This window comes from Calidris pugnax, unplaced genomic scaffold (assembly GCF_001431845.1).
Source record: "Calidris pugnax isolate Ruff unplaced genomic scaffold, ASM143184v1 scaffold92, whole genome shotgun sequence".
NCBI lineage: Eukaryota > Metazoa > Chordata > Aves > Charadriiformes > Scolopacidae > Calidris > Calidris pugnax.
This window is the reverse complement of record NW_015090823.1, coordinates 2039836-2059814: the sequence shown is the minus strand read 5'-3', so window position 1 is coordinate 2059814 and position 19979 is coordinate 2039836. Positions and strand designations below refer to the sequence as shown.

Below are 19979 nucleotides of genomic sequence, written 5' to 3'. Positions count from 1 at the left end.
GCACTTCCAAGTCACCTCTTCTAATACCGAGAGCAAAATCTTGTTTGCTAACCAAAACATGCTATATTCTGTTAGCCAAATAAAAAGAACTTACTTTTCTACGGGCAGCTGGCAATGCTGTGTCATACAGACTGCATCCTGTGATGGAAGCGGTCAAGAATGTAAGCTTCGGTCTAGTTGTTTATTAGTAGAAGAGAGTTTAAAAGGCCAGAAGGACTTGGACAGAAGTTACCTGAAATCAATTCAGAAGCAGATTATGGCCTGCCCTTCTGGAGCATATTATTATAAACGTGATCAAAAGCAGCACTGATATTTACATTGAAACTATCAAAGTATTTGTTTAAAGCTGAGAAGAACAACAGAGAAATAAAATACAGACTTCACCTATTACCTTCAACAGTTTCATTTAAAAAGGCTTAACATTTCTTCTTGGGGTAAAAAAAAGTCTTTTTTTTCTGCAGGTCAGAGTTCATCTCCATTAACCTTTAGCAAGTCCTTAGAAGAAAGAGGTTTCTACGGAGTCAAGACAGTGCTCATGATGAGCCTTTTTATCTACTGCACTTGAAGACAGACATTCAAATATAAAAACAGCTGCAAGGAATTGTGAGAGTTTATTACTCAGTACTAGAGGACTATATTTTGAAGTTAATTAAAAGAATTCTGTCCTCCAGTATTGACACCTTATCTGTTCAATTACAGTAACCAACATTATTGCTTTCTTTTGTATCTAAAGAGCTGAGCAGATTTCTACTATCTGTTCAGTTTCATCTATTTCTGGAAGAGCTCATACCCAGGATTAACACAGTGTTTTATACTGTGAAGACACTTGGCAAACAAGCTTCCTAGTTTTTGTTTCACAACAATGTTTGAAAGCTTCAACTAAGACACAGATTCCATATTGCTAATTGCTATACTAGCAACTACTGTGCTATGTAAAATGAGTACAGAAAAAAGAGAAATAGATGTGCTAAATATCACATAATAGATGAACGACAAGGCAGACAAAAAGGATTGATGATATCTATCAACTCAAATACATCAAGTTACTAAGCTATTCCTATTTGAAAGGAACAACTACTCTTTGGAAAGCAAACATTAGTTTTAAGAATTGAATCCTTTAAGAATGGTGTATGCCTTCACTCATTAAGAGCTTCAACAGTATAAAAGCTTCTCCACCAGAAAGCTATACTAACACAAAGAGCCCCATCAAAACTAAACTATTAATGCTCAGAAGTCACAAACACTGGCTAAAAACACACCACAGTTACCCAGGCCATCCTAAACTAAAGTTTAGAGAAAAAGACACCAAAATCTCACTTCATCAGACTCAAACATCTTTTTTTATATGCTTTCCTATATTTTCTTTACAATTAAACTTGAGTTCATATGCTCAAACCATTGCTCAAAAAGTAAAAGTTATATTTACTTCATAAGACAAGAAAAAGATCCTCTCAAAGGTACTCTATAAAACTTAACACCTGACTACCTAGAAGCAGAAATTCAGGTCATCTTAACTAAAGCATTCCTTAGCTCTTTTGTTTTATCAGCTATTATTTACTTACTTTATTCTGTTTATAAAGGAGTAGCTTAAATAATGTCCATAATACTACCATAACATATATCTAATGCCTCTACACGCTTGGTGTTTACTGATTCAAACAGATCAGTAATAGAGGAATTTTTTACTTCACTTGAAAACAAACAAAAAAGCAACCTGTCTGTTTTAAGTATTTTTATATTAAAATAAAGTTATACTAAAAATTTTTAAAAATCATATTTTTTCTCACCTTACAATTAAAGCAGCAAATAACTTCTCTTCTTTTTTCTAGCCATTGCTTTTGCATAAGTAGTTCTTCCCAGCCAATTTATTCACATTTTCCTCCAACATTTCCTGTATACACACCATTATGTGTATATTAAAGCACACATTTTAAAAAAATTAAAAAACTTTCAAACTTAAAAACCATTAAATTTGTTTTTACCATAACTACTCCACCTAAGAAACCAACTGCCCTTCTCTCCTGTTTTTTAACTTGTGTTTTGACCCTCCCATTTAATCTCATGTGCTCCACACCTGTGTCCTGACCCTCCCTGTGTAATCACATACGCTTCACACCTGGGATTTGTAGATAAGTTTTACTTGTCAATTACTCAATTTCAGAGATGGGAAATTAAAGCATGGTGTTTCATTGGCTTGTTTTCCAGAGGATACAGAATGAAACCCAGCATTCCTGCTGGATTTGTTTGTTTCTGTCGGAAGGGGAGTGGATGGTGGAGATGAGGAGATGTTATTGTTTCTTTATGATTTTTCTATGCTGTAGTAGACTAGTGGGTAATGTTTTAATTGAAGGAATGTTTTTTTTTCTCTGGAAAGTGTTGTTAGGGCTTTGCTTAAAAACAAAGCTTTTATGCTATAAAATATTTAATGCTTTTCATGTTAACAAAAATAAATTCTTGTGGGTTTTTATCTAGCTTGCATTTCATTATGAGTTAATAGTATGGTATAAGTACTTTATGTTCTAAGCTTTTAACTATTGTAGGAACAGCTTAAAAGCTACTTAAGATTAAAAATGCTCTTTCTGTGATTGAGGAACTCTTTCATTGTTTTATTCAAGGTATAAATGCAGAGTGTACTTTTGGACTTGTATAAAAAATAAGACTAACTTCAAAAGTCTAAGCATGTATTCCTATAAAACAAACATAAAAATAAATATTAGAGTATCACACTGTGGTGATTAGGGAACCCCAAATTAGCTACAGCTTCTAGGAGCTTTTCTTTGGTTGGTTGTTTTTTTTCTGAGATACGTTTACTAACACTGAGTGCAAAGGCTTGTTCAACTGAGACTTTTTACTAATACTAAATGACTAATAGTGCTTTTATGTTCAATTATTGAAGCCTATTTGGGAGATGAGAGCTTCTTAAGCAACAACTGTTTATAAGTTAATATTTGAGCCCTGAGGTAAAGGAATCTTTATTCACTAATGGCTTATTGTGAGAGCAAATCTCTGTGAAACTTTTTTTTTTAATCCTAATATTCCTTGTTGTTTGTTTTGGTTTTTCCCGTTTAGACAGCGTTTGATTTATGTAGCTTGTTTTTCCTTTGTCAGAGTATTCTTTTGTGCTTTTTGCAGTTGCAAAGCCAAAGCTGAACAGAATATGGTTTTGCTCAAGAGAATCAAAGTGCTCTTTTGGCTCTCCTGGTGGATGAACCTTGTTCTTCTCCTGGCTGTATCAGTAAGCTGCTTAAATAATTTAAACAGAGTGGGATAAGTTTGTATTGGGAGTCTCAGACAACAGACTTAATACAGAATCAACACAAGAGTGTAGCTGAGTAGCAACAGTCTGTATTACTACTATGAAATAACAGTTCTGCAGGAAAATATAGCTTAACCTGATAAAGGAACAAATTATTACAGCTTAGAGAAAGGTTACCCTTTAGATGTTTCTACTAGTTGAGGTGCAGGAACAAGCTAACAAAGGCTGAGCAGGCTCTTGGGACATGCAGATTTAAGAGAGCCTGTTTTCCTGAAAAAGATTTCTTGTGTAAATGTGATAGGGGCTGAAACTGAGACAGCATCAAGGAGGACCACCAAAAAGCTGATTGGTGGCTCATGAGGATTTCTATGGATGTTTGTGTTCAGGTATTTTAATCTGAACCTACCCTAGACTTCAAAGTCAGAACCTGTCAACAGCAGTATAGGAACTCTGAAAACTTGACTTAGTTTATAAACGTGTTTCATGAAACCTTTTTCCTTAATGCTTATGATATCGCATACCAGTTTCTGTCTCTTGCTGTTCTATCTGCTGAGAGGTGCATGATCCACATCTCCCATGCTGTGCTGGCATTGTTTAGAGACAGGTGAAAGGATTCACAAACCTGCTAAAAGAATTTGTCCCTTTGGGAAAAATAGCGTGCTGCAGAGAGGACCTGTTCCCTCAAACACGGTCGGGAGAGGATGTGCCATGGGTGTCCTCGGATGTACTTACACCAGCCCTTACCAACCTCTCCAGGGAGCTGTTTCACAAACAAGGCAGATACCCCTGCTGTGATGGCTGTGAACACCAGAGGGAGAATCCCCACTGAACCCCAAAGCATAACTTTCTCTTGAGGAGTTTCCTGATGTGAGTATAGGCTGTGGAATGGCTTATCTGAGACGATAAAGAGGAGATTTTGCATGCATGGCCTCCTCTTTCATTCTCCACATCCCCCTCCTCCTCTGTGTACATCCCTCATCCCTCTGTGGGTTTTGGTGGAGGCTGGGCACTGAGTGCGGGGTGACAACACTTCTCTCTGCCTTGCTTTCTGATGCATTGATTCTATTAAAGCCAAGCAGCACGCTGGGTATTTCCAGCATAGCCTGGGACATCTTCTGTCAGCCTGGTAATGCAGAGAGACAAGCTCAGTGCTGCTTGGCTTCTGGAGAGCGGGGGAAGGGATTAAATGCACTTTTCTCCATTGATTTATGTCCTGCACTGAAAATCAATGATGTTCTCTGGGATCCGCTCAGCTGTTTGAAAACCAGCAGCCTGTTTGGTCAAGCGTGCCGGGAAAAGTTGTGAAGGAATGGGCTCTTAAGATGTGGGTGGATGGGATAGGTACAAGCGCTCTGTAGGAATTGTTATATTCACCTGACGGTGATTGCTTTTGTCTCATCAGTCTATATTAGTTGAATATGCTGTTTTAACACATTTTGTCACTGTTACAGAGAGAACAGCTGTTTTGGAGAGGAGGAGCCAAATGCGGCTTTTGTTTCCATCTGAGGCTGGGAGCAAATGAACTTACATGAAACAGGATGCGCAAGGATCATTTTTATCCATGTTATTTCTCTGTGATGAGACCTGCCTGAGTCTAGGTCTGATTTTGTCCAGGATGGTGGTGTATCTTATCTTCCAGTAAACACTTGAAAAGCTTGTACTGTAATTAAGAGCTTTTAAGCATAGTGTGGACTTAAAGATCCTGTGTTTGTTTTCATCCCTGGAGAGGAGAGAAGGATGCTATCCCTGATTTTAGAAAGGAGGTATATAGAAACTATGTGTAGATGGGGTTACACAGGGAGATAACGAAAAAGCTTGTATCTGAAGTCTGAGATCTCAAACCACAGGCTGACAGCCTTGTGTATGGCCTGCTCCTTCTCTTACATCTTGGAAATAATTTCATAAGTGTTCCTAAGGGAAAGAATTTTTGTTACATCTTCCAAAGCTTTCCTTTGGCCCCAAGTTGTACAAGATGGGTAAATTTGTTTCACTGGGCTGTGTAGGGTGGACATTTCTTTATGAGTATGCCTATTTTTTAGGAAAATACGCTGTTGCTGCTTATGTAGATGCACTTCAGCAGATTTAAACTAACTAGTGGGGGTTTGGCATCTATATAGCTGTGGCAACACCCAGATGCTTACTCAGCTTCTTGAATGGTTTTACAGCCGCTGCAATATTCCCAAGAAGGCTGGCTGGAGTGCTTTGTTTTTCTGAAAAGTAGCTGTATCCTAGCACATAGGGATATAAAGGTAAGCATGACCTCTGTGTGTGTGAAGTGCAAGAGATCACAACAGTTGTGTAAACTGTGTAAAACATCACTGTTTCCATGGCCTTATTTGAGCAGCAAGATATATATGTGTTTCACTAAAGAATAAAAAAAGTTCTGTTCTGGCTGGTTCAGTTCAGTAGATGGTCCGAGCTATCTTCTGTGAATATTCCCTACTACATTTGATCCTTCTTACAGAAACCGAGGGGCTTTTCCACTGCTGTGATGGCAGGAAAGGAATGGAGTGTCTGAGGTAGTTTTTAAAACTTGCTCACTTGCTGCCTCCAGGAGGGAGAAGCTGAAGATGGGCTGTAAAGGTCTTTCGGGCTGCCTTAAAATGCCTTTTGGGAACGAGTTATAAGTTGCACCCCATAGCAGTCACTAAATGGAGACAACCAATTTCTGCTTGATTTAGCTTTTTCTCTCATCAGCGAAGCACAGATAAAATGCAAAATTAAATCAATTTTTAGGAATTTCTTCTCTCTTAGAAACTCAGAAAGCCATGAAGCAAATGGAGAAAGTATTGCTGCAAGACTAAAGCTTTAATTTTGCAATTTACTAGCTACAAAAGCGAATAAAGATAATGTATGCATGTGAGTGTGTTTACCATTCTGAAGAGCATGTGTGCTTTTTTTCCTGAGAGTCTCTCTCTAGCCCTTGAGTGACGAATCTGATTTTTTTTCCATGCTGGATTTTTACTGCCTCCAAACTTAACTGTTTTGACACTAGAGAAATCCCCTTCTTTCTCCCTCCAAGGTAAATATATGTATTATTGCTAGAAATGTACATGACTGGTCTTCACTATTAATCCCAGCTGATGGTAGGGAGGGGCTCTTCTGGGAGGCAGCCATGTGGTGAACATTGAGCACAGTGTTTTCCCCTGCTTCTCTCCTTTTCAGACAAGCAAAATTGTTCTATGCTGCCGTAGATGCGAACTCCTTGCTGCGCTGCCTCTGTCTCTTCTTTTCCAGAAACTCCAGGGCCTGAATTACCAGCCGCAGAGATATAAAAGCTCTCACTGAATCTGGATGGAATATGGACAAGGAGATGAATAGCAGAAGGGAAGAAAGAGTGAAGTTGGTTATTTTTCTGGCACATGGATGCAATTACGCTCAGTGCATTCCAGAGGCGTTCCTTTGAATCCTGTGCAGGTCTGCCTGCCGTTCCTGGGAGAAAGGAAGAAAAAGGGAGGAAAAGTCCCTCTTGCTTGGAGACGGAATGTCTGCACTTTCAATCCTCTTTTTAGGTAGGTTGGCTTTTTGGTTTTGTTTAGCGTTTTTAATCAAACTTCCATGCGCCCTCTCTGCATGACTGAAATTCATTTCTGATGAGGAAGAGAAAGGGATTTGTACAGAAAACTTTTAGGGAAAACTCCAATTTCAGTTTTGTTTGGGTTCTGATGCTTTTCTTGTTGCTTTATTAGCAGGTTGATAGCCAGAGGTCTTTTAATATCTGGATTTGTTTTTTAAAAGTGGTGGTTGAACAGGCTCCTTTTGGAATGTATGTTTCTTCTTTAAAGAGGGCAGCGCTTTTAAGCAATGAACTACCGAGGGGCTTGAACCTCTTTCTCAAAACAAGGTGAACAAAATGTCTTTGTTTCGAGCATAGTGTCAAATTTGTTTAACTCTGTTTTGGTTTCCTTGGGCATTTAACATTCAGATTTTAAAATAAAAAGAGGTTATTGTTTGCAATTTATGCCTAAGATTAGAAACAGATGTGTTGAAGTGCAAGAGGGAGGAGGTGGGGGGGAAAGGATGGGAGAAGGGAGATAAAGGGGGAAGGCAAGAAATGGGGAAAAAAAGGGCTGCTGAAAGAAGGGAAAGAAAAGAGGTAGAGGGGAAAGAAAAGAGGTAGAGGTTGACTGTTGAATAGGAGAGGAGCGGAGATTGAATAAGAAAGGAGCAGAGAACAAGAAAGGAGACATTAAAGGAGAGTGAAGAGAGAAGGGCTGAAGAGAGCTGTTTGTTAAAGCCATAGCCTATGGAGAAAAGAGTTTGCAGCCCTGAGGTCTTTGAGGGGGCTTGCCTACAAGACTGACTCAGAAGCAGCCTGGGTTTCTGTATCTCCAGAGGCGCTGTAATGTGATGAGTGAGCTTCTCTCTCCATTCTGCTCACCAGAGAGTGCTGACAGGCAGACAGCTTTGAATTTTGTTGTGCTTGGGCAAAGGCTGATTCCTGAGTCCTCCTGTCTCCCAGGAACCTGGGTACAGGTGTGAAAAAGTGGGTTGGTCTTTGATTCCCTGGGAAGAGTTGAGTCCCACAGGTTGGTGGACTGATGTGGCTGGGCACAGGTAAAATAGAGTTTTTGGACAGGTATAAAAAAATGTTGCAGGGAACAGTCCTGTTCCTCAAGTCTTGCAGGTGTGGAACGTGGACTAGCCAGACTTCTAGATACCTGAAACACAAGCAGCATTTGTAGAGCTGCTGAATAAATTGTAGAAAAGGCTTTTGCTGCAGGGATTGCTGTTAGCAAAGGTTTTATCTGGAGGAGTGTGACAGGGGGCTTGGACATGCTGGAGAACCTGCAGGGGACTGCAAGCAGCAGTTTGTCCCCCCTGCACATCTGCCTTGGCCATTCGTGTCTCAATATGGTGGAGACAGTATTTAAAGAAGACTTCAGGAGATGAGACAGCAAGGCTAGAAAGAATAGTTAGGCTTCTGCCGGAGGTGCCTGGGCTGGGGCAGCCCTGCAGAAATGGCCAGGAAAGCTGCTCTGTGGATATTAAGAGACAGAAGGGCTGTTTCCTTACCTCACTGATGGAGACAAATGGAACTACAGTCTTTGGTCTGCCACCCTGTTCAGCTGCTGGATATTCCTATATGTTGAAGGTTTGGAGCAAAAGGAATAAGCTGTTACCAGAGAAAAAAATGGTCTTGGCTGCAATGTAATGACAATTAACCTTTGCATGATGAGTGCAGCTTTTATGAAACACAACTGGTTTTATCATTATTGTTATGTCTTTGGCACCTAGGTGTCTTCAGTATGCTGTTAACACAAAATAAAAGACAATCCCTGCCCTCAACAGCTAATGCCTTCACCCATGAGTTGAGTTTCCCACCTTCTCTGGGAGTTCTCCAGGCACTGGTGATGGGACGATAAGTAGTTCCCTAAAGTTTAAAGTAAACTCCAGGATGTTAATTTTCCTGGTGTACTCCATTAGTTGTTGAAGTGCCCATGTCTTACCCAGGCTTTTCCTGCCTCGTCAACTTGGTCTTCCTGCTCTTCGTTCACCAACATTAGAAGTGTGTTGTATGGAAAAGCAAGCAAGTATTGTCATTCCCTGTTCCTATATTGTCCTGAAAACGAGGAGTCTGGGGAGTCTCATTTGTTAGAGGAAAGTCTAATTGATTTTCTGCAGCAAAAAGCTATGGAAGTGCCAATGATGGCTTGCTCTTCTTGCTGATAAAGTGAAAGACTAATGAGGAAATAAGGGTTGAGAGAAGCCAAGCAAACTTGAAAGGGAGGTTGCCTGCTTTGTGTTTTAGTTATTTAACATACTAATAGCAAGCCTAATATATACAGTCCTTTTCTCTTATGCATTTTGCCTCTCTGGGACAAGTGAGCAGCTGTGTGAGGAGACAGGAAACAGGAGACAATTAGTTTTAAGGAGACTTTTAAAACAAGACAAGATGAAAGACGTTCCTAAGTGTGGGCAAGAGCATGACCATGCTTCCTCCCCTGGTAATGGCTGGGTAAGTGAAAAAGGAAGGGGTGAGGAGTGGAAGGTGATGTGTGCTGATGTGTGTGCCTACATCTAAGTGGCTGACATCTGATTCTCATCTCAGCCCACAGCTGGTCAAAATTGTTTCAAACTCCTTGTGTCGCACACTGCACTCTTAAAAATCAGAATGGAAATTTCCAAGGGAAATATCTCTGATTCTTCACTACCAAGTGTAAAAACTTCATAATAGAATGTTGTGTTTCTCAGCCAGTAAAAATCTAGCAAATGTTTTCATTTAAATGTTTTACTCTTTTGGTTTAAATTTCCAGGTGCTGGAATTCTCCTTTTGCCTTCTTTCACCTTCTCCAAGCGTTTGGATATTTTTAATGAGCCTTCCATTGAAGTAAAAAGCTAATTTTCTTGTGATCAAATATGTTCACATGGGGGTAACTCTTGTGTGCCTGGCTCTTACACTGGTCTAATGTGCTTTTTCTTCACTTGTTGGTTGGTGTATGTGTTTGGCCCTTCAGAAACCAATGGGTTCAAGATAAAAAGCAGTAGATGTGCCAAGCCAAATCCGTCACCCAGCTTTCTGGTGTCCTGCAGTTGGCAGTGAACCTTTACGTTAGTGTTAGGGGTTGCTCAGCCCAATGCCCTTTTAGTCTGGCTTGTGATCGCCTGACAAAGATGTGTTCAGCGTGTTAGAATTAGGGTGTTATACAGGGTATTTCTAGAGTGGGCACAGCTGTAATAGCAAAAGTACCTTTTGTAGTGATGCAGCAGGGCTCTGCCCTCTGAGCTCTGAGGTCAGTGACTCTCCTATAGCTCTGTCCCAGGGGGATCCAGTTGCTGCATTGAACACCAAGGCTCTGACTGTCTCACTGCACTGGGAAAAAGGTTATGGTGCGGATCCTTCCAGTGCCTGTTGGCATGAGCAATTGGGTCTGACAGCCTGCATTTGCCTAGGTATTCACCCGACTTCTAGCTTGAAAATCTGTGATGATATGGAAGCAGCTCTGCAGCGTTCAGCAGTGGTAGGTCAGCCTGAGGCTGTGCTGTACTAGGCTGAGTCTGGCCTTCTCTCCCGCACAGGCAACCTGCAGTGTGCCCTATCACATCTCCTTGAGATCCTTCTCCCTAAGCCCTTGCAATGCTACACTCCAGCAAAGCCAAGAACCGCTGCAGCATTATTAAAAAAAAAAAATACTCCTGCTCCCAGTGAGGTTGCTGGGAAGCTTTACATTTTAATGGAATGCTTCAACCTGGAACTAGTAAAAAGCAAGGGAGACTGGTTTAAGCAACCTGAGAACTAAGCTGATGGATCTTTTATTTCTGCTGATTTTCCGAGTATTTCCTGAGTTCCTCACCAATAACTAGCAGTGTATATGACACTTGTTTTTTCCTAGTTTTCTCATGGTTCCTCTGCCTTTGTTTGATTCATGCTACTTAGAAGCTTGGTGGGACAAGGGGTTTGCCCCATCTTTTTACAGCATTTAAAAAAACAGAGCTTTGGCTCAGGAGTGGAGTACAAAAAGAAAAACCCTTTGCTGTGAAAAGGGATTTTTTGTGTGACTTTGTGTATATGTCACCTTTTCTTTCCTTCATTGGATTCTGATGGAATGCAGGTGACTTGGTGTTATTTAGCTCAAAAGATTTTTCTCCCAAGGACAGCTTCGTTTAATTGACAACTCATTTCTGTCATGAACACTCGAAAGCAGTCAACAAAAACATCAACTGTAGGCAAGATTCAGCCTGTTAAAGTAGTGTGAATTTAGTCCTAGGACGGGGCAAAGAGCTCTTTAATAGAACTCTTAAGAATACCTAAGGAAAGGCAGCAAAGCAGTGTATCCATTTGGCACTCCAGGGGGAATTCAAAGGAGTGAGACATAATTGAGTTGCTATCTGGCAGGATATCAGGGTTAACACTCCTTGTGAGACACTAAAATTTGTCTAAAGCCACGGATGGTTTGCATCAAATATTTTCTGTCAAGACACTTGATGAGAAATGGCCTATTTTTCTGTAGAAGTGCTTTGTTTTATATGAAGACGTTTGGATTAAAAAAAAATATTTTTGGGGGGGTTATTTTGATCCCTTCTGGTTTTTCTCCATTTTACCATGAGGAAGAAAAGGAGGGAAAAAGGTATCCTTCCAGAATGAGGAAAAGCAGCGTGCCAAAGTTGAGTTGAAATTCTGAAGATTAATTTGTTTCATGGGAAAGGGAGCTGAGGAGCTCTGTTTTCCCATGGAGAACAACTGGCATTTTGCCTTTGTGCCCACCCTGGACCTTGGCTCCTCCACGTAAAATTAGTGGTCTGTTTCTGTGGGATACTCTGGCCCACTTCAGAAGGACATTTTGTGTAAGAGCAGCACAAGCTTCCCAGAAATGTCATTGCACAACTGGCTTGGAGATACCCTGATGTTTATCCTCAGGATCACAACAACCACCCCTGTTTTCCTCAAGGCAAATACAGGGCTTTATGGGGAACTTAGCAGGCTTGCAATCTGGGATTTGTTTGAGTTTTCAGGAGCTGCCTGAAAAGAAAATGTAAACAGTCACTCTGACAAAGCCTTGTGTGTATTTGAATAATCTTTTGTGTGTAAGTGTGCCTGCTACACCATGCTGAATAGTTGCACTAAGTGTGTCTAGTACCAACGCAGTGGGGTGCTCCAAGATGCTTTCTGTGCCTTTTCCCTTCAGAAATAGTCCCCACAGCCTCAGTCAAACCATACCTTAGCTTTCTGGCTGAATCAGTGCCCTGTGTTAGCCAGGGCAGCGCTCACTGCTTGTGTATCTGCAATGTATTTTACACACTTGCAGAGAAGGCTTGGCTTGTGTGCACACAATATTGTGAATATCTTACGTGCACTAACGTGCTACAAAAGAGGCAACTTTGGCGGTGCCCTGTTGAAAAGATGAATGGGTCTTTTTTTTTCTCCCCAAAGCTGTTTCTTCATCTGTTTTTAGAAACGGTTAGTTTACAGAAGCGGCCCAGCAAAAAGCCAAGGGTGAAGTCGGGTCACTGAGGTCTGTGAATAGATACTCAAATGACAGGATAGTGGAGGATCCAGAAATGGCTGCGCAGGAAGCACAACAATGGAAAATGTGTGAAGTGATGGGAAGTAAAGTCAACAGAAGTGTGAGGAGGGCGCATTTCTCTCTTGGTCTATCTTCAATCTGCTGCTTCGGTGTTGCCGAGTGGAATAACAGCAGCCCACCTCTGCCAGATGGGGGTTCAAAACTTATCTAAAACATGCTTTTACCTGGGCAGAACACAGAGAGGGTGTATGCAGTAGTGACTGGGAGCTCTAGGCAGTGGGTTAGCAACCCAGTATAAAGCTGGTCCTTTTCCCCAGAAGCTCACAAAGTACTAGAAAAAGTAACTGGGCCATGTGAGGAGGGTGGGTACTGCCCTGCCTCAGCAAAGCACCATTGATAGGCTTTTCTCAAGGCACTTTTTTGGTACCTCAGTTTCTTCATGTGACTAATTAGGCAGCTCTAGGTTTTCATTACAGTGAGTACTGAGCAATTGGAAGATGCATTGAAGGTGGTGAATGTGTGACAGAAGATCATGAAACAAGTCCTGTCCTCATCTCCTGCTCCCTCTTCTCTACAGAAAGCATTTGATGGTTTAAAAAGGCAAATGTTGTAACTCAGCATTTCTCTTAATGGGCCAGACCCAGATTCATGATGTCAGAATTGCTGTCCCACAAGAATCAATATACATTACAGTATATTTCCAGGCTGTCTTTTCTCCTGTCTAGCTGCCATCCATTTTTGTGGCTGAAAAATAAGAATGAAGCCTTAGTGTATGTGACTCGCTCCTGACTGATGAGGAAGAAAGGTTGAAGTTCAGCGCAGTGCCTGCAGTTTAATTGCCTTTGGTAGGAAAAGGTCAGTGCAAATTTTGTTGTGCTTATAATATGCATTGGCAGAAGAGAGGCTGCTCTCCTGGAAACAGTCTTTTGAAATGGAGCATGCACAGTTAGAGGCAACTGATGACCATGACTAGACTGCATTTAGTCTGCCATAATACTGCTACTTGTGTAGCATCCTTTGTGGTTAAGCATCACACTTATATAAACCTTAGAGTAACTCAGTCTAATAGGGCCATATTGGTTAAAGAAGTATATAAAGCCCATCTAACAGAGGAGGAAGTTAAGGAACAGGTGAGTGTACACTGCCTAAAGGCAAGATAGCTGTTATGTGAAGTCTAGAACCCTTGCAGCTCTGACTTAAAGCCATTTCCCTTTGAATATGTCCTCAAATGTGGGTAGAAGTAGTGATGAGCACATCATTGAACAACAGCTGAATCAATCATGTACAATTTATCAAGCAGAGGTCCTTGAGCTGCCATCTGGAGGGGTGACTTCAAAACAATGGGAAGGTCTGACTTACCCTTATTTTGTGATAAGATACTTCATAAAGTATAAATGGCTTTTTAGTACTGATATGTGGAGAAACTCCACTCATGGTGTGAATGACTGCTGTGTTACCAGAAGAACCCTCAACAGAGAGGAAATTCTGGGCTGTGTGTGTTCAGTATCTGCATTACTTCTGCATATGACAGGAGAATCTAGTCTTTCCAGCTATTGTATATCTGTTGAGTAATCACTTGTAGTTAAGTGTCTATTGTGCGGAGTGGCTTGACAGAGCAGAACCTGGAAGCCAGCTACACTAAATAACAGGTGGGAGTCTCCTGTCCTTCCCTGTGCCTTTTGATAACGGGGAATATATTGGTATGTCTGTTTTAAAGCATATGCCCCAGCATTCGTTCAAATAACCCTCCTTATCATCTCTTAACTAGCAGCAGTTGTGTAGTAACTGACAATATTGTACTGTGTTAGTCACGGTGCCTCAAAGGCTGTTTCGTAGAGAGAAAAGGTGTGCTTTGCTGGAGTAAAGGTAAAAAAGGATAAAAAAAAAAAAGCAACACCTCAGACAAGTATTAGAGAGTGGTCAATACATGGGCTGGGAATCTGGATGCAGTTCCTTGTTCTGTTCTAGGTTTTGGCAAGTTGTGTTGGTCCCTTTAGTTCTTTTTCTGCTTCCTTATGCCTTTTACTCTTTGGTTATTGAGGCTGTAAGTTCTTTTGAGTGGAGACTGCCTTTCCCTATGTGCCTGGATGGCATTCAGTACAAACTAGGTTGATAAGCAGCCTTTCCAGAACTGCAGTGTGGAAAAAGAGTGGCTCCATTCCCTTCCCCTCTTTGTGCCTCAGCAAAAATATTGAAATTAGGTGGTTTTCTAGTATTTGGAATATTTTAGATGCATGCTGGCTGAGTCTTATAACTCGAACTGCTTAGGCTATTTTTTTTTTTTTCTTGATAAAATTTTAAAGGCCATAGAAATGTTTAATATAGATATGAACCTTTATCTGTAGGGCAGGGCTGTAGAGTGCCAGGAAATGGTGGGGTGGTTTTGTGTGTGCAGTGGAAATATTTCATATAACATAGCAAGCCTTGAATATTGAACTAAACCAGAGCCAGGCACTCTTCTTTTTTTTGTTTAAAAAAAAAAATATTGCAGGGTTTTCAACCTTGAAGGCAAATCACTTTATGACTTCATTGTTTAAATTTAGGTTTTGTTTTGCGGGGGGGATTGTTAGACTTGAAGCAAAAGCCTTATAGCCCAGGGACTGTCACTTCCGATTACTTCCAGTGACACTTCCAATTATTTCCAATCACAATTCCAGGGACAAGAGGAAAAAGGAGCCACGTTCTCCAACATCAGGGCTTTTTTTTTTTTTTTTTTCTGAACAAAGGACCGTTTATCAAACCTCTGCAGAAAAAAGGTACGTCGCCAGATTGGGAGCTGTGCTGTGGTAGGGTAATTCCAGAGCAGAACTGCTGAAGTGAGACTTGAGGCCAGTGTCTGGCAGAGTGCTGGGAATCCTGCTGCCCATCCTGCCTTGTTGAGTAATATTAAGGAAATTGCTTCATTTTCCCCAGGCGTTAACTGGCACTAGGACTCATTTCAGTGCGGCAACACGCAGCTTCGGTGAATGTCTGCTCAATGCTCTGTGGGTCTTGTAAGACATGAGCATGTGAAAGTACTGCTCGTGGAGAGCAAACAGCTTAGTGTGCTCAAAATGGGAAACGGGAGTCTGCTGAGGGAACTCGACTGACTTCTAGGTACATGAAGTGAAGAATTTGGTGTGGTGTGTTGTATCCAGTGGTGAGCCTAAGAGCTATTGTGTCCTTTGAAAAACGAAGCAAGACACAGTTGACAGTGGAAGCCAGAGCACTATCTTATTTTCAGATGTCTCTGGTAACATTACTTCAGCCTGCTGGAGTGTAAAAACAGTCCTAAAATGGTGTCACAGCTTTCAATCACACTTAGTGAAGCCTTTCGTTTCCTTAGTCATACTGCACTAGGCCGTGAGTGAAGCTGGGCCTGCTGAGTGTAGGGTTTATTATTAGCAACTACTTTCTTTATTTGCTTTATAGTACTTGTTAAAAGCCTTAGCTGTGACCAGGGCTCTGCAAATCCTGGGGAGACTGTTTTACATAGTACTAGTGGTGATGAGCAGCAGATCTGGTCTGATGTTAGGAGCCAGATATTAAGGAACCTGAGTCAATTTATAATGGGAGTCACATGGTCGACCTTAGATTTCAAAAGGAGCATCAAATGAAGGCCTCATGTGGTGAGTGAGGATCCATGGCCCTCTGCTTTTAAAGTGGGAATGGTATGCATGGATGATCTGGGTGAAGGAAGCCCTGGTGGTGGGTTTCATTTTCCTGTGTTTATTGTGGTCTGCCTGGGGTTGGATGTCACCGAGAGCTGCCTGTACCAGCTTCACCTCCTTTCCTGGAAGGGAAGACCGGTGTATCTCTCTGTAGAACTGATGTTGCTGTAACGTACAAACACTGGGTATTATTTCCCACTTGAGCACAAAGCAAACCATGTACATTTTGTCAGCAAAGTTCAGAAATTCAATCCCAGATGAGCAATTTGGCATTATTCTTGTTTTGAGGCCTTCAAACAATTCTTGGTCATCAGCTCTGATGTTTTTGCTGCATCTTCTGTTTGGATGCCTTGGGTAGGTAGATTCCTGAGGTGGCACTTGCAGAGAGCTTTGTGTGAATTCTTTAGGAGTCTCCACATCTCACATAAGGAACTGTAACTGTTTTACTGAATCCATCCAATCTGGATGGTTGTTTCCACAGTACAGCTTTGTCTTGTTCTACTGTGGTCTGTGCTGTGGGCAAAACCCCTCTTCATTTCCATTGTTTCAAGCTCTTGCTTGGAGACAAAGGGAATTTTAACCAGACAAAGCATAGCTTTTGTGTTAACAAATGCTGTGATTTTTCTAAAAATTTCTTTTCCAAAGGGGGGTTTTAAGCCACTTCGAGTGCTTTCTGGTCAAAGCAGCATTCTGGATGTCCAGATTCCATTCTTGGTTTGGCCAGTGACTCAGTGATTTAGCAATTCAGGCTCCATTTTTAAGTGCCTGTTAGTTTTGAGTGTTTCCCCTTCAAGTGTTTCAAAGGGTCAGTATTTTTGAAGGTGCGAGTCCAGGGATACATGAGCTTGGTCACACCAACTATGTGCTGTCGGGCATTCTTTAAACATTCAAAGTTTTGGGGGTGCCTTAGGAAATGCTGCCTTCCACTGCTTTGCACCTCAGCTGCTGTTTTGCAGGGTAAGTGCAAGAGCACTCACAAAAGTAGCAGCCTTTCCCTCAAGAGCTGTAAAGTGCTTTGAAATGACTGTAGAAATAGAGCTGCAGAAGTCCAAAGTGATAGTCTGTTAAGACATGTCAGGCACTAGTTTAATGGGTGAAGAGTCTTCCCATCAGTGCCACAAATGGATCCCAGCTTATCCGGCTTTGTCACAGCTCCTTCCATTTAGCCCAGGGCTACCCCTGGAGTACACAGAGGAGACAATTCTGCAGCTGTTCATCAATTCAGACCCAATACGACCTGGTACAAGAAAAGTTCAAAACTCTGAGCTCCTCTGCTCTGGAGCTAATGATCCTGCATTGCACAATACTTTTCCCTCTAATTATTTGAGCTTGCATCTTTTTCCTATTTAGTAATGCCCTGGGCACGTTGCTTCCATTGTGGGATAGCAATGAATACATATCCATTAGTAAAAGGCATTGAATGCAGGGAAGGCTGCGGTGGTTCTTTTTCTTTGGAGTTGTCAGTGAGCATCTTCCCCTGCCCCACATCCTCTGCTGTGAAAGCACCAGAAGAGAGGAGGAAAGCCAAAACCAGGATGTGAATGGAACAAATTGAGCCCTCTTATACCAGATGGAACTATTTAGGATGGTATTTTCTGGTTGTAACTGCTCTGAGGCAGGGACTGTTTCTTTGCCTGTTTGCCCTGTTCCCTACAACGCTGCGGACCTGGAAGCTGCATAGCAATGCAGAATGTCTTAAACCTACTTTTCTTCCTGCTCGCTGTCTAAACAAGCTAGGGCCAGGTTAGCATCTATTAGTGTCATTCCAGAGCATAAATTCATGCAGTGAGAAGGCAGAAAAGTTGGGAACCCAAAATATTCACATGGGATCCTCAGGGGGCTTACTCGTTGTGGGCTTATGTAAATTGGGCTTGTTCTGGCCAGATCACAAAGCAGTATATGCTCAGAAGTTTATTATACTTTGCTAATGGTCCTAATTACTGAGCAGCCCTGTAGTGTGCAGTTAGGATGATTGGACTTCTCAGCATCTGTGGATTGTAGCACATTAAAGGCACAGAAGAGAAATGTAACAGCTATCTATTTTACAGGCGTATCTGGGAAAGCTTTGAGATGTCTTGATATACGCACAGTGACAGGGATTTTCAAGTAGTCTTGCAGAAAGAACTCTGCCCCTCTTCAAAGGCGAAGTTAGAACAAAATTGAGGGCAGTGATGAAGATTGCTAGGGAATATTGGAGGACAGAGGATTTCATTGTTGTTATATTTGCGTTCATTTTACTCAGTTGAGTAAAATATCTCTTGCAGAAAGACAGCCAGGCTTGGTTTGAAGGCAATGTTTGAAGATAAAATTGGCATTTTGTCATTTGTTTATCTTCTTAGTGGCTCTCTGAGGATTACTGAGATGTGGACTGTTCCTGGATCCGTTCGTTTCCAGAAACCAATGCACTAATAATTCACACATGCTTAGTTTTATAGAATATAATAGTGGTATATGGCACACCCTACCCCAACTTAGAAATATGTTAAGTGAACAGTAAAAACAGAATCCAATTGTTTGCTGTAAGTTATTTACTATTCCTTAAAGAGCTGTGCTGGGCACTGTCTGTGTACTTTAAAACTCTGGCTTGGAGGAGGCTGTGCTGGGCAGAGGCATGTCCTTTATTTTGACAAAAACTGCCTTCCCTGAGGAGGATCCTTTGAATGCAAATACTTTCTATCACTTTGCAATGGCACATGACATATCTAAGAACCCTGCCCCTTCCTGCCTGCATTCCCTACTTTACAGAGCAGAGTTGCAGTCTCTCCCATACTATGTGGTGCAAAACCATGTGTTGCTTTGCTTCTGGCTACAGCTTTCCTTTTCGTCTCTGTCCTCAGGGTTGTCCTCTCAGTATTTCCTTTCCTGCAACCATGTGTGTGGAAAACCCAGCCTCCCCAGTAAAACAGCAACTTCAATAGCTGCTGGCGTCCTTCATGCCAATGGGCCATGCTTTGTGTGTGCTGAAACTTTTAACTCTATATGCGTATCTTTTCTTGTGGTTTGGGGCTTCATAAGCCTTTGATGGGGTCTGGGATGTTTGCTGTAAATCTCCAGGTTTTAGCAGTGGGGTGGAAAAATTTCTCTACACTGAAAGCACCTGATGCAGTGATTCCAACCATTGGAAGAGAAATGAATTTCCTGTTCCTACAAGGGCGAGCTTCATCAGGGAGGAATTGGCACTGCTTTTCCATCCTTGCTGCTGATTTAAATGCTGCTTCATTTTTATGATGATCTTGTATAAGCAGAATGGAGAAAATCAACTGCCAAAAAAAAATTCTGTTCTTCTCAAGCATCCATGTGGAGTAGATTGGAACTGAGCTCACTCTATACTTTCTTCTTGAAAAGATGTCTTCTAACACCCTTTCACTATGGATCTGCCTGGCAGTATGATCTGTTTGTCCTGGATTTAGGAGGTTTGACATTCTTTGCTTTTATTGAGTATATCCAAGTCTCTTCATCCCTTTATGACTTCATGTCGCCGTTAATATCATTTGTGTTGTGATATTGGGCCATAAATGCTTTAGTTCACAGTGTGTGGTCTCTTTATTACTAAAAATTGATAATCTTATCAGTGAATGAAGAGTGTATTGATGAGGTGGAGGCTCTTAAAGAGTCTGAGACCTGCTCTCTCCGGAGAAGGTCTTTAAGTAGCCAAGTTTAGAATGGGTCTGAGTTACAGGAGGAAAGGACAGTAATAGCTATATATTCCTGATCTTGAGGGAACAACCCTGCTCATTGCTTTAAATCATTCTGGGGTTTTATTTTTCTGTGTCAGCACTGTCAGAGCCTATAATCCTCAACCAAAAGAGGCCATCCTGCCCTACCAAGAGAAGGACTTAAAGTGAGGAATCCCCTTCAGCAAGGATGTGGCAAGCAGACTGACAATGTAAAAGAAAGGAAAAATATCCTGAGCCAATATGCATAAAATTAGGGCCTGATTATGATGCAGAATTAAAAACAAAACATGAAGAATTCCCCTAGTACAGGGAGCTGGTGGAGCCCCATGATGGGCAGCACTTAGAGCCAACCATGCATTATAGCTGCAATTGAGCAGGTAATGATTATGCATGCTTTATAAACACCCACCATCGGTTATGGTCAAGCTCT

General features: G+C 41.5%; 1 protein-coding gene across 1 annotated transcript in view; it reads left to right on the top strand.

Annotated features, from left to right (window-relative positions):
- Positions 1–6291: 6291 nt before the first annotated feature.
- The window catches only part of CLMP (CXADR-like membrane protein), a 43871-nt gene continuing 30183 nt past the window's right edge, over positions 6292–19979 (top strand). Inside the window, exon 1 of the mRNA XM_014939999.1 lies at positions 6292–6768. Within this exon, the coding sequence (XP_014795485.1) occupies positions 6741–6768 (28 nt within the window). The 5' untranslated portion in view covers positions 6292–6740. The remainder of the gene's footprint in view (positions 6769–19979) is intronic.